The sequence below is a fragment of the Pongo abelii genome, chromosome 19 (genome assembly GCF_028885655.2).
Source record: "Pongo abelii isolate AG06213 chromosome 19, NHGRI_mPonAbe1-v2.0_pri, whole genome shotgun sequence".
NCBI lineage: Eukaryota > Metazoa > Chordata > Mammalia > Primates > Hominidae > Pongo > Pongo abelii.
The window spans coordinates 50,098,352-50,112,901 of NC_072004.2; the positions used below are offsets into that span (position 1 = coordinate 50,098,352).

Sequence of the window (14,550 nt, forward strand, 5' to 3'; positions counted from 1 at the left end):
AGGAGTACAGTGGTGTGATCACAGCTCACTGCAGACTAGAACTTCTGGGCTCAAGCGATCTTCCTGCCTCAGCCTCCTGAGTAGCTAGGACTATAGCTGCACACTACCATGCCTGCTAATTAAAAATTTTTTTTTGTAGAGGCAGGGTCTCACTGTGTTGCCCAGGCTAGTCTCCAACTCCTGGCCTCCCAAAGCACTGGGATTATAGGTACAAACCACAACATCCAGCAAAATTTTCTCTTTATATTACCCCACACAGACAACTCCTCTTTCCAACATGCCAGAGGAGTTAAAAAGAGGAGAGAGGGTATCTCAGAACCAAACTAAAGCTTCATCACACTCCAACTACCAGAGCCTGTTTTGCTCTGGTGGAGGGCAAGGAGAAAGGAAGAAGTAGAAATGTTATTTAAGTCAAATTTAAGATTAGAGTTCTAAACTGAAGGAATTTTAATAACTGGATGTGACCAAAACGTGATGGGATCTGCCCAAGATGTTAAGGTGGAGCTGATGATTGGAGAACAGTTAAGCATTGTATGTTTATAAGTATTGTATGTTTATAAGTAAGGATATATATAAGTAAGGATAGAATAGGTTATACCTAGATAACAAACAAACTCCCAGTGGTCTAACAAGGTAAAAGTTTTCCACTCATACAAAATCTGATGTGGGCTAGATCACTGGTTCTCACAATTTAGTTGCATCAGAATCCACTGGTAGGCTTGTCTAAACACAGATTCGTGGGTGCCACCTGAGACTCTAATTCTACAGGTCTTGGGTAAGGCTCAAGATTCCGCCATTCTAATGAGGTTTCAGGTGATCCTGATGCTGCTGACCCATGAACTACACTCTGAGCAGTGCTGATCCTAGAGCAGCTCTCCTCCAGGTGGTGACTCGGGAATTCAGGCTGCTTCCATCCTGTAGCTGTAGATTCTGGAATGAGAAAGAAGACAGAAAAGGCATACTGCTTTTAACTGTCTTGGTCCAGAAGTGACATGCTTCACTTAATCTTACAATTCATTGGCCAAAATTAGCCACAAGAGCCCAATGCAAATGCTATGAAGGGGAACATGTGGACTATTTAGTGAACGCTACTTTGTCTGCCACTTAACCTTAAAAAAGAGGTTAACCAAGGAAAGAGACCCAGCCAATGTGAACTTGCAGTCTATTAGAATCTTTTGCTTTTCCTTTCACCTGATTATAATAGACAGTCAGTTTAGTATTCATCTAATATATGAAGGATTTATGCAATATTCATGTTGTTGAGATGTGAAATAAATCCTAGATCTATTTGAAATATTTTAAAGTTCATGGGCCAATGGTGCCAGTCATCAGATGTTGAGAGCCCTTAGGGGAAGAAAGAATGAGACTCTATGGCTTCATCAAGGCAGAGGTTGCTACTATCATGATTCCGGATAATGCCCCCACACTTGCCCTAGCTGATTTGCTATGATGGGCTAGAGGAGGAATATCTCAAAATTGGAAGGGAATATAAAATGTTGCATGAGAGAAGCTATTTATGCAGGTGTGTGTGTGTGTGTGTGTGTGTGTGTGTGTGTCTAAAGAGAGAGAGAGAGTCAAAATGTACTCTTTGGGTCTAGACAGGACATGTTTGTTGCCTTGATCTCTTGATACAATGGGTAACATAACAGCAGCGAACATTCCTGAAGTTCTCTGAACTAGACTGAAATCTGCAAAGCTTGTCCCCTCAATGAGGGACCCAGAGCAAACGGTTCAAGAGAACCAAGAGAGAACCAGTTTTTAGTGCAAGGCCCCAGCTTCTCAAATCTTGGTTTTTGAGTTAAAAATCACATACTCATACTTATGAAAATCAAAGCACAAAGAATGGAAAATGAAAAGTGGAGATCCTCATTTCTTAAAAATCATGGTTGCCAGGGAAATCACATTTAATAGATTGGGATATATCACACACATCAAATGTCCTTCTTATGTTTATGTAAATATATATCGCATTTACCAGAGCAAAATGTTGTTATATATACAGTTATATAATAAATATGTGGTAATATAGATATTGGTATAGAGATACACATATGGAATGTATATTCTATATACATAGTTTTACATTAATATCTTAGATACCTTTCATTTCAGTATGTACATCTACTTCATTCTTTTCAGTAATTTTGTGTTTATTATGTGGCTATACCATGATGGTTTAAACTATTCATCTTTTAAAGAATTTATTTCTATTGGTTGTTTTACAAACAGAGCTGCAAACAACAGCAATGTGCCAACACTTTGTGTCTTTTTTTTTTTTTTGAGACAGAGTCTCACTCTGCCACCCTGGCTGGAGTGCGGTGGTGCCATCTCGGCTCACTGAAACCTCTGCCTCCTGGGTTCAAGCAGTTCTTCTGCCTCAGCCTCCCAAGTAGCTGAGATTACAGGTGCTTCCCACCATGCCCGGCTAATTTTTGTATTTTAGTAGAGATGAGGTTTCACCATGTTGGCTAGTCTGGTCTCCAACTCTGACCTCAAGCTATCCACCTGCCTTGGCCTCCCAAAGTTCAGGGATTATAGGAGTGAGCCACTGCACCTGGCTCTCCTTTCTTTGTTTAGATAGTGTTTCTTGAAATAGATTCCTAGAAATAAGATAGATTGAAAAGTATGTAAATTTTAAATTTTTCTATAGACTGTGTAATTGCTCTTCAAAAATGCCGATTATCAAAATGTCACTTTTTGATACTAAAAAATAGATTGTTTTAAACACACAAAGTAAGTAGGGCTTATCAAAAAGTTAATATATTTTGCATTTCTCACAAGTATGTTGAATTTCTCCCACTTGCATTTTAGAGCAGGAATCCTGACTCAGTCTAACTTTCTTATACTTAAAAACATAACATAGGCCAGGAGTTAGCACACGTTTTCTATAAAAGGCCAGATAGTAAATATTGGTGTCTTTGTGGGTTATATCATCTCTGTTTGAACAATGTGACTCCACCTTTGTGTTGGGAAAGCTGCAATAGATACTATGTAAAAGGGTGGGAGTGGCTGTGTTTCAACCAAACTTTATTTACAAAACAGGGGTCATGCTAGATTTGTTCTGAGCACCATAGTTTCTTAACCTCAATCTAGGCAATCCGTCAAATAATTCTGCATTCACAATAGAAGTCTTGTTGTATATATTGGCTGACTGTCTTTCCTTTTTCTAATGTTAACCACTGATTTTGTGGAGCATGGATTCTAGGGAAATAATACCCAGGTAAGATGTCTATCACCATGTGCGTCTTATTTTTAAAAGAGTGGTTAAATTCTTATTGAGGCCGGGCACAGCGGCTTCTGCATGTAATCCCAGCACTTTGGGAGGCTGAGGCAGGCGGATCTCTCAGGTCAGGAGTTCAAGACCTGCCTGGCCAACATGGTGAAGATCCATCTCTATTAAAAATACAAAAATTAGCCGGGTGTAGTGCCATGCACCTGTAATCCCAGCTACTTGGGAGGCTGAGGCAGGAGGATCACTGGAACCTGGGAGGTGGAGGTTGCAGTGAGCTGACATCACACCACTTCACTCCAGCCTGGGTGACCAAGTGAGACTCCATCTCAAAAACACAAACAAACAAACAAACAAACAAACAAAAAAACAAAAAACAGTCTTACTGAGAAATTCAGTAGTTTTTGGTCTTTGGTCTGTATGTATATCACTTGGGGGTCTGGTAAAAGTCTAGATTCCCGCATCCAAACCCAATTCTCTTGGAGCATTTTAAACGACCATCCCAGGTGGTTCTGGAATGCTCATAGGTTTGCATATTAGTTACAGTATTTATTCGCTGCATGACCATGGACAAGTTGTTTTGACTCTCTGAGCCAACATTTCCTCTTCTATCAAATGGGAATATTAATAGTACTTAGCCCTTGGAGACATTGTTAGAATTTGAAGGACAATTGATAATTTTTAAGAGAGCTTGACTCATGAGAAAAATAAACTTAAATGCATGAATATATATATCAAGCATGAATTTACCTAGTGCATATGCATTATACACTGAGTGCATAATATTTTATAAAATAATCATTGTTTTATAAAATAGTGTTTCATTATCTGGGGAGAGGCATTATTGTCATTTCCTTTCTGCTGACTTCCCCTCTTCAGAGTTTTCTACTCTTCCCCTCCCATCCCACCGCCTTGGTTTGTCACAAAACAAAGCCAATAGAATCACCAACAGTTTAAGACTGGTTTACTCAAAACGAATTCATTATTTTACATAGCTGAACACAGAAATGATAAATAGTGTTCTATAAATATTTGTTGGTTGACAGCTTTGGAACAATGTCCTCTAGAAAAAGCTGAATGTAGCCACCCACCTTGTATGAGAGCCACAAAGAATAGCCATGTGCCTGAATATGTGTCAGCCACTGTGTGACTGGAGGGGCTGAGGAAGGGGTGTAGAGGGTGTTGTGAGATCCCTTCCAACAAGCAGTCAAGAACGCATAGAAATATATTACAAAAATTAAATAGTCTAAATAAGTTGAAATGTACGTTAAGAAGAGTCCCAGAGTGTGGTTGCTTGGGTAGGGGTAGGTTCAGGAATTGAAGGGACGTCCCTAGAGCCTATGTCCCTGCTTCCTAATCTGCCACAAATGTAACAGTGTCTTGTTGCTTCCAGGTCACTCGGGGATTCGACTCTGAGGTCAATGATGCACTTGGCACCAGAACTCGGTGGGGTTGACACAGACATGCTAGCCTCAGTCACTTTCATTCTGGAAGCTGTTAAAAGAGACAGAGTTATAAAAATTGAGGAATCAGCAAGGCAATTCCTGGTCCCATGCTGCCTTCCCATCTCTGTCTTGGCAAGTGTAGGCCCTGTCCTCTTGCTCAGGATTCTTTGCCCAACCTCAGCTCCCTAGACTTTACCTCAGTGGCTCAGGTGGTCTCCTCAGGCAGCCTCTTCCGGCTAACACATCCTCCTCTCTTCCCTCTGCCAGGGGCAGCTCTTCCCTGGTTCCTTGCAGACCCCAGGTCAGGCCAGAAAACACCTCTATGGCCCTTCCCTGTGTCCCACCACCAGATAGGACCTCAAAGGCCTGGGGTCCCCAGGATGGCCCTCAAACCGACTGGTGCCCTTGCAGGCTGCCCCCCTCCAAGTCCTGCTTCTCTCCAGAGATAGGCAGGAGCACCAGCCCTTACCTGGCACTACCTGTGAGTCTCATAATTGCCATCTACCATTTTGCTAGGGGGCTTCTGGGGGTCCTAGGAAAAGCAGCAGATGCCTGGGTGCTTGGGGACCTGGGCATTCTGAGGGAAGGAGCAGCGTGACCCCGAGTCATTTTTCACTGGGGACAAGTGAGCCAATTCCTTCTACCCAGTGATAAAATCAGAAGGAATTAGATGGAGACAGCACTGTTGAGGGGATGATTTGGGGATGAGAAGAACTGGCAGGAAGTTGGGGATTTAGGGGTGAGAAGAACCAGCAGGAAGTTGGGGATTTCTTGTTTCCCCACTTTTCCCTTCCATTTCTGTTTGAGCCTTAGGTTTGGCCTCCATCTCCCTTTGCAGAAATTGCAGCTAATTAAATAATCTGCCTCTTATTCCACCTCTACTGGGGGAACATAATACGGTCTAAGAAGAGATTTTTCCAGCAAGAGGCCATCTCTGCAAATCACCTGTGAGGCAGACCTGTGGCAATTTTATGACTCAGCTGGCCACCGGGAAGCGATTGCAGCTGGGTTCTGCCCCTTATTGAAACCTACTCAATGTTCTCCTTCCCTAAGTAGGACAAGACCGTACCCTGCCTTTAAGGTTTATAGAATAGAAAGTGAAAACACTTTGGGGAAGAAAATCTTCCTGAACAGATAGCCCAGGGCATTTTGAAAATCCCTTAGGAAGTTCTCTGTTTCACTTGGGTACCTCTGTCCTTGGACTTTGGTGATGTGGTTTGACCCCAGCCAGAGAGTGAGGGGAACAACAGCAAAAGGCAGGACAAAGACTGACTTGTGAGAGGAGGCCCAGGAACAGGGGGGCATTGTGAGTGAGGAGGATGTGAGGGCCCAAGAGTGTGAGCAGAAGAGGATAGGACTTGGGCACTCAGTCACCAGCTGTGGGGTCCAAGCTGTGTCCCCTTCTCTAAAGAGGTAAGCCCTGAGTCATGGGAAGATGGAAACCGGGGCTGATGAGACAGGATGTTTTTTAAGCACCGTGGTGTCTTGTTGACTTGCACATGCAAGGGGGTCTTGGTAACCACAGGGCTCAGGGTATTTGCAGGAACAGTTCAAGTGCTCACTTGTCTTGGGGCTGTTTGTGGGGAAGTGGTTTCCACAGTGACAGGAGGTGAGATATTGGTGTTACCCCAGACCACACTTAGCTAGTTCCTTCTCACTAAAGCTCTATAGTCATAGTTTCCCCTGGCAGAGCAGAAACTTCTATGTTATCCCACAGCTGTTCTAACGGTGTAGACTTGACTTGCGCAATGATGCCAGGAGTCCTGAGCAGCACAGCCCACCTTCAATCACACAGAGACGGACAGAGCTGTATTAGCGAAGCCTGAGCTACTGAGCGATGAGAGTACAGCCAGGCTTTCAGATATCTGTTCATTCAAGAAAGATATGCGCTAAGCAAAGGACCTAAAGATGTGTTTAATATGGGTGCTAATATGCATAAGGAACCTTGAGATAAATGTTCTTAGCCTTTGGCCAAGAGGGTCCATGTCTTGGAATCTATTCTCTATAGAAATAAATTCAAATATGGAAAAAATGAACAATGCATAAGTGTATTTGGTCCCCAGCATATTTATAGCAACTTAAAATTGGACCCAATTTAAATTGCCTATGATATGGAAATGGCTAAGAAAATTATGGGATTTTCCCTTGATTGGCTATTAGGCAGCCTTTACAAACAATGCAGTGACATGAGAAATGCTTATGTTGTGGTAAGCTTGAAAAACTCAAGATGCAAATCAGCTTATTTTAATCAGGACCCACCTAGCATTTGGGATGTGGTCAATCCCACATAATGTATTTTTGTGGGTGTAGTTCTCAGGAAAGAGGAGGAATAAAAACAGCAAGTATGAAGTGTCTCCTCTGCTTTCAGTCTCCTTGTCTACCCCTTTGTCCATCCACTATGAAAGGACTCCCTTCTCTTCCTTAATATGGACAATATCTATTGAGGACTCATTGTTCTAAGAATTGTCTCATCTCCTCCTGCATCGTCAGTGCCCGATCTTTGGCTTCTATGAAGGAAGATGGGTAGTGCTTATGGCAGGGCCAGTTCTACCTTTCTCAGTATGTTCTGGAGTGGGTATGTAGCCCCGTTTTCTAGTGGTTACCTTGACATGACGAAGAGTTTATGTCTTTTTTGCCCTAGATTTGGGCAATAGTCATTCACTGTGCAACAGGAAATACACAAGTCAGCATCTTATTAAAAATAAAGTCATTCAGGAAAGTGGACGACTAATAGCTTCTAATCTAGAGAGCATAGGAGAAGAAATGTTTACCACACACAAAGTATTAGTGCCTTTTATATCATCAAGACAAAAATAACAGGAAAAAGACAAACACATTATAGTGAAAACTTGTTTTTCCTGACCAGCATCCAGTCTGCATATTTCCTGATGCCAGAAACTCACATTTCTTCAGGGCAAATCCCCCTTCCCCACCATTCTCAGGCTTTAAGTTTATGTAAAATTCAGTAAACCCAAAGATTCAAGTTATGTGCCTTGATTAACTTAAGCAAATCAATGAAACCCATCCCCATAACCACAGCGACTGGTTAGGAATTGGGTTCCTAAGTCAGTCAAATCCAAAAGGGCCTAGTGATGTTTTTTCCAATGGGAACACAGACTCACTCTTCCCTGCAGAAAATGAACAAGGATTCATGTACACTGGCAGGTATTGGCTGCCACCCAGGGCCTCTCACAGGAAAGGGAGATCAGAAAGAGAAGCAAAGAGGACTCATGAGATACCATAGGGCTGCTGCGTCCAGCCTTGCCTGGAGCTAGGGCCACCTCGATGCCCTATAGTCTTGGAGTCACAACATGCGTTTACTCAAAGCCTCTTTGAGTTTGGTTTGCTTGTTTGCTTTCTGTCTGGAAACTGCCAGCATCCTGAGAAATATGAGATCTGTATCTCTGCAGAGACACAGGGTTTGTTAAAAGTCACAGGCCCTGACTGAAGTGTGGAACTGGTTGAAATGAGAAAGTAGGAGGTAATTTGGGGAGGACCTTGTGAAACAGAAGTGAGTTTTAAACCTTACATGCATCAGAATCACCTGGAGCCTTGTGAAAACACATGTTGCTGAGCCCTAGTCCATTAAGAAAGGAAGTGGGGCTTAGAATGTGCATTTCTCCCATGTTCCCAGGTGATATTCACCATGCTGTCCTGTCTGGGCACTACCTTTTGCCATACCCATTACAAGGTATTGCACGTGCTGGTTGAACTATGGTCTGTCTTATTTTGGTGCTAAAAGCCTGTGCCAAATACCAAGGCTGCAGCATTAAGGAATTTGATAGAAAAGATTCTGAATATTGGAATTCAGTAGCTGTGTATTACATCAGTAAGGTCCTTTAAGAAAGAGTTTAGGCTACTTTGAAATGGGCTCATCTGAAATTGAAAAAGAAGAAATGCAACTTGCTAAAAAGGCCCTTCCAGCCTGTTGACTGAGAATTCAGTAATCTGGAGACTTGAAGGACTGTAAATGCAGAATTTTCTACTCTAAGATAAAGTTAGCATAAGCGGAGACAGGAAGATGAGAGATGTAACAAGACCAAAGGTCAAATATTCATCACCTCCACATGGGCCAAGATGCAGGCAGAGGTCTCTCACCAGGGGCTGGGAGGTCGGGGTGACAATGGTAGTGCAGTCTGTGCTAGAAAGTGCACATCCCTGGCTGAGCGTGGTGGCTCACGCCTGTAATCCCAGCACTTTGGGAGGCCAATGCTGGTGGACCACGAGGTCAGGAGTTAGAGACCAACCTGGCCAACATGGTGAAACCCCATCTCTACTAAAAATACAAAAATTTAGCTGGGTGTAGTGGCGGGCACCTGTAATTCAGCTACTTGGGAGGCTGAGGCAGGAGAATCGCTTGAACCCGGAAGGCGGAGGTTACAGTGAGCCGCGATCACGCCACTGCACTCCAGCCCGAGTGATAGTGGGAGACTCTATCTCAAAAAAAAAAAAAGAAAAAAAAGAAAAAAAAATGCACATCCCCAACCCCAGTTAAAATGCAAATGCAAACTATGTAACTGACAACCTGTCTGCTTCTGGCTACCCGGCCCGTGGAATTGATCAGAAGCAAATAGCCTACAGACATTAGAAGGGAGTCACATTGCCAAAGAAACCATACGACTGGTTCCAAAAAGTCGTTGATTGCACAATACCTAAGGCAACCTCAGGCTAACTCACACAGACAGGAAGTCAGCAGCCTCCAGAAAGCAGATCCTCCACATTGCACATCTCAGATTGTCCATAGAGGACATTCCCCCAGGGAGGAGAGCTAGGGACTGCCAGATCAGCTGAACTGCTTAAAAATGCAATTCCCATTCTCCAGTTCCCTTTCAGAGGTCTTTGTTCAACTTACTCTGTTTGTTCATAACACTTGTATTTAGGGAATGTTGGGCATGATTAAACTTCATTTAGCTTTGGGTTTCTAGACCTTGAGAAACAATTCAGTGCAGGCAAATTTTCTATGCCCCTATATTTTTTCCTGAAAGCCAATAAAGAAGGAATGATGACACCTTCACTGCGTCTATGGGGACAAAAGCTGCTTGTGTGTGTGTGTGTGTGTGTGTGTGTGTGTGTGTGTGTGTGTGTGAGAGAGAGAGAGAGAGAGAGAACAGCCTTGTCAAAAGGACATGTTTGTTGCTGTACCCTCATTATACGACAGCCATCATGGCATCAAAATGCTGTAAGCCAGGCTGAGCTCTCTCCTCTCTGCATCAACTCAGAATCCCTACCAGAAAGTGGTTGTGAGGATGGAATATCACCCATCAAAGAACAGGGTAAGATGAGACCAGAGAGGTAAGCTATGCAAGCTAATCAGAAAATAACTCAAAGTTTTAAAAGTGCAGAATATAAAAAGGAAAAACCCTCATTCCTAAAAAAAAAAGCCTCATTTCCTCAAAGAAATCAGTTAGCTATTTGATGTGTATCTCTCCAAATATTTGCCTATGTAAATATATATGTGTATATGGCATTTAAAAATAAAACAAAATAATATACTTTATAGATAGTTCCATAGCATATGTAGAAAATATATATGCATATACTGAATGTAATTAGATCTGCCTTTTACATATAATATTATGGACACTTTCCACAGTTATAGATGTGTGCTACCTTTTTTTTGCTCACTGCAGAATATTCCATTGATGGACATCTTAATCCTCTACTGATTAATACCCTACTGATGACTGTTTGCATTTCTTTGCTCTTTGCCAACCATACTGCAAAGAATATCCTCATGTCTACATATTCTTATCCTTTGGCAGCGTTTCTGTGAAGCAGATTCCTAGAAATGGGATCAGATCAAATGGGATGTAGGTCACATAGTATATGCATTTTAATATTTGCTAAGTAGTAGTGTTTGTGCTTTAAAGAGTTGGAACACTACAATTCTAAACATGTTTGGACACAAAAATTAGATTATTTGAAACAAAATGAAATAAGCATAGCTCATAAAAATTAACATGTTTGGTTTTCACACAAATATTTTGAATTTCTCTTTCTTCTGCAAAAAGGACCCTAGCTTACTATGGATTTCTTGTACATATAATGCAAGCAATCCATCTATTAAATAACTTACCTTTCACAGTAAACCTATAGACAGCATCCTGCTCCACACAGAAGCTGGTTGTCTTTTCCTTCTCTAACATTAGCTATTTATTTTGTAGAGTGTAGATTCTAGAGAAATAAAGTATAATACACCTGTTGCCATATGCAGATACTTACCACATTTAGAAACCAGTGGCGAATTCTATTGACAGTGGCTCTCAGTCATTAACAGGCTATGGAACACCTCATGAGCTTGATAAAAATATCAGTTCCCAGGTCTACACCTAAAGATCCTGATGTAACTGGCTTAAATAATCACTGCTCAAACACTCTATGTCAACTCAGAATCCTGACAGGAAGTGGTTGCAATGGATAAAGTATCATCTGTTAAAGAATAGGGTAAGATTTGAGTATAGATGGGGCATACTTTGGGAAATAACTTGGTCAGTGGTTAACAGCATAGTCTGTAGTTCAATAAAAGTCCAGTTTTGGAACACAATTGACCTTTTACATGCTGTGTAACCTCAGCCAAGTTGTCTAACCTTTATGAGCCCTGAGTTACTTTCCTGTCAAATGGAGGTATTCATAGTACCTAAGCTGTACTATTGCATTGGTAAGATTAAATGAGTAATGTATAAAAAGCACTCAGTAGGAGTAAACCTCAACAATGTAATCGCTATTAAGAGCTTGATTCATCATGAATATGCCCTACAGAATACTCTGCTTAATGGTGTCCATTCAAGTAGTGAATTCTCCTAGAGCGTGCATATTATGATTTGAGTTATAACATATTTGTAGTTTCAATGTTCCAGAACTGTGTCTCTGTTGTAAAGTGGATAACTCTGTGGTAGCCCTCCCCATGTCTCCCAATTTCCCTCCATTTCACATCTTCCTAATCTTTGCCTATGATTGCTCTTAACCAGTGATTTTGATTTGCCAGAAAAACAAAACCAAACTCAATACTGGTTTACCTTTTAAAAGAGCATCTTTATTATTTCCCCAGGCTGATCACAGCCCTGAACAAAAGCATCCGATACACATTTGTCAGTCTGGTGGCTTTGGTGCCAGGACTACCTACAGCAGGCCGATGACAGCCACTCGGTTGTCACCAGACACAGTGTGAGGGAAGGGGGAGGGGACAGGGGAACTCTCAGAGCACACAATCACAAACACACTGTGAAATCGAAAATAAATTACAAAAACTAAATAGTATAAATAAATTAAAATTTAAGTTAAGAAGAGTCCCACAGTGTGGCTGTTTGGCAACAACCAGTCCATAGAAGAGGTAGCTGTGGAGGTCACAGGGATGTTCCCAAGGCTCAGGCTCCTGCTCCCCACTGGGCTCACCGAGGTCACTGGGCCTTGAAGCTTCCGGACCCCTCAGGCACTCAGCTCCAGGTCGCTGACGTATTTCTGGACCCACTCCTCACTGGGGTCAGCACAGACCTGCCGGCCTCTCTTGGTTAGGAAGCTGTGGAGAAGGGAGGAAGAGTTAAGCACTGGGGAATCCAGCAGGGGAATCCTGGGCGCACCATGGCCCGCCATCCTGCTGTCTGTCCTGGGCAGCTCAGGGCTTGCTCCTCTTTCTGGGGCCCCCTGCCTATCTCCGTCTAGAGAGCTTCTCTCAGGGACTCAGTGGGGGTGGCCCTCAGAGGGTCCCGCTGCCTCCTTCTTCCTGTCCCTTTCCTCTGGGCTGGGGCAGCCCTTCCTGACTCTGTAACACACGCCTCACTCCAGCTCCAATTCAGGTCACACCTCAGAGCCCTGCGTCCTATATCCCCGATAGGCTCCTGAAGGCTGGGCCTTTCCAGGATGGCCTTCTGGCCTGTCTCTGCCCCTACCCCGACCCTCCCTACCTCCCTAGAGGTGAGCAGGAAGACTGGCACTTACATGACACCCGGCTTGGAGCACTGGCTGCTGGTCTCAAAATAGTCAGCTATGAAATTCTGTGGAATCTGCCGGGAGATGTAGCTGAAGCAGCAGGCGGTCGGCGTGTCAGCAGCAACTGCGGAGAAAGGAGAGAATGAGCCCGAGTCACAGCTCAGAAGAAAAGACCAGGCAGCTTCTGATCCCCAAGCAGTTGAGGAAGGCAGGCTTGCTCAGACCAAGTGACTGGAAGGCATTTGGGCATTTTTGCTGAGAAACGTCTCTTTGTTTCTGTCTATATTCTTCTTTCCCCTTGACTCCTCATAGTGGGTTCTCCGTTTCTCTATGTGATCCAGATACCTGAACGGAGTGTTCTCTTGCTCTCTTCAGGGAATTTTGTCTGGTTCAAGAAGTCATACCCCAGCCCAAGAGAAGCCCTGGACATCTCTCATAAGACATCCAAGGGACAGAGCTCCTGGGAGACCTAGAGTGAGCTGGAGAGTGAACAACAGACCCCACTGGGAAGGAAGCAGCCCTGGATTCTGCCTCTTGCTAACTGATTCGTTTTGAACCCTGTTTTACTATCTGTCCAAGGGACTGTAACTCCCCTGCCCCTGCCTAGATTCTCATACCTGGAGACTAGGGGGCTAAGACCCCTTCTAGAGATAAAAATAAAAGTCTTGAAGAGAAAGACCAAGATGTTTGGCAGCCCTTTAAGAAGTTGTCTTTTCTCTTGGGGGCTTTTAGGCCACAAGAAAAGATTGATGTGGTCTAACCATGGCCAGAGAGTGGTGATACCCACAACGAAACTCAGACTCACATGATGCAGAGAACTGGTTGCAGAGAGCCATGGTGCAGAGGAGGACGGCAAGGGCAGCAGTGGAGACCTGCATGATTGTGAGCAGGTGATGGAATGTGGGCTCGAGTGTCAGCAGAGCCAAGAAGGGACTGACCACTGTCTGCTGCCTGTGTCCTTCTGAAGTCTGAAGCCAGATCTCCTCTTTATAGGCAGCCCTGGCGGCTGCGGAAATGGAATCTGGGGGTGAGGAGGGAAATTTTTAAGTGTAGTGATGCTGTCACGCTAAGTGTTGCACAACTCAGGGTCCCTGGTGACCACAGGGGCTCAGGATATCCAAGAATAGCATCTCTGAGCTATTCTCTAACTCTCAGCTTTCAACTCATGACTGGTTGTAGTTTCATAGGGAAATGGTTTCTCCTGTGAGTGTGAAGAGGGGTGTATGTCAACCCAAGGCTATTCTTAGCCAGTCCCTTCTCATAAGAACTGGTCTATGCATGAACTCTCTAGCCCCATTCCTTCCCACAGAGCTGCAATTCTGCTTCCTCAGCTGCTATAACCACAGGGATAGGGTTGATGGGCTGATGCTGTGGAGGGCTGCACAACCCTTCCTCCTCCCAGAGGCAAGGAACTCAATGAAAGCTGGAGGAATAGAAAGCATAAGGTCATGTTTCAGTCATTTGTCTATTTATTAGTCATGTAGTGACTAGGGTGCTGTGTTAAACACTAGTTGTGGATCATAAAAATACTTTAGAGGTGGGTGTCAATATGTCAGGTGCCTAGAAATATTTGTAGCCATTAACCTAGAAAAAGCATTTCTAGGAAAGAGTTCTGTGGAAACAACCCAAATATGGAGCCATCTTCAAACAAAAAGATACCTGACCCATCATCATTTATAACTCTAAAATAAGCAAAGCTAAATTTTTCTCTATCAGGGAATGGTAAATGATCCACTAGATCATTTATTATTAAGTCTCTAAAATGAATGAAGTGGCATAAATATGCTTATAACATCAGTGGTTAAAAAAAGCAAGATACGACATTATACAAATTCTACAAAGTCTGAAGAATTGTACAAATATATATATTTGTACTATATATACATATATTTGTACATATACACATATATATTTGTAAAAAAATATATATATTCCTTGCCAACCCTAAGC

The 14,550-nt window shown here is 43.1% G+C and overlaps 1 protein-coding gene across 1 annotated transcript; it reads right to left on the reverse strand.

The window, feature by feature from the left end:
- Positions 1-11,685: 11,685 nt before the first annotated feature.
- Positions 11,686-13,592, reverse strand: CCL3 (C-C motif chemokine ligand 3). Its single transcript, XM_002827284.5, has 3 exons — positions 13,406-13,592; positions 12,610-12,724; positions 11,686-12,190 (listed from the first exon to the last, which is right to left on the reverse strand). Exons 1-3 carry the CDS (start codon positions 13,476-13,478, stop codon positions 12,100-12,102), a joined length of 279 nt encoding a protein of 92 aa, XP_002827330.1. The 5' UTR covers positions 13,479-13,592; the 3' UTR covers positions 11,686-12,099.
- Positions 13,593-14,550: the final 958 nt, after the last annotated feature.

Excerpts from the sequence above, each read along its gene's own strand:
- CCL3 (XM_002827284.5), bottom strand. The coding sequence starts at position 13,478 with ATGCAGGTCTCCACTGCTGCCCTTGCCGTCCTCCTCTGCACCATGGCT. Across the intron at positions 12,725-13,405 it reads CAACCAGTTCTCTGCATCAT|TTGCTGCTGACACGCCGACC; the intron begins GTGAGTCTGAGT and ends CTTTCTCCGCAG. Across the intron at positions 12,191-12,609 it reads TGCTCCAAGCCGGGTGTCAT|CTTCCTAACCAAGAGAGGCC; the intron begins GTAAGTGCCAGT and ends CCTTCTCCACAG.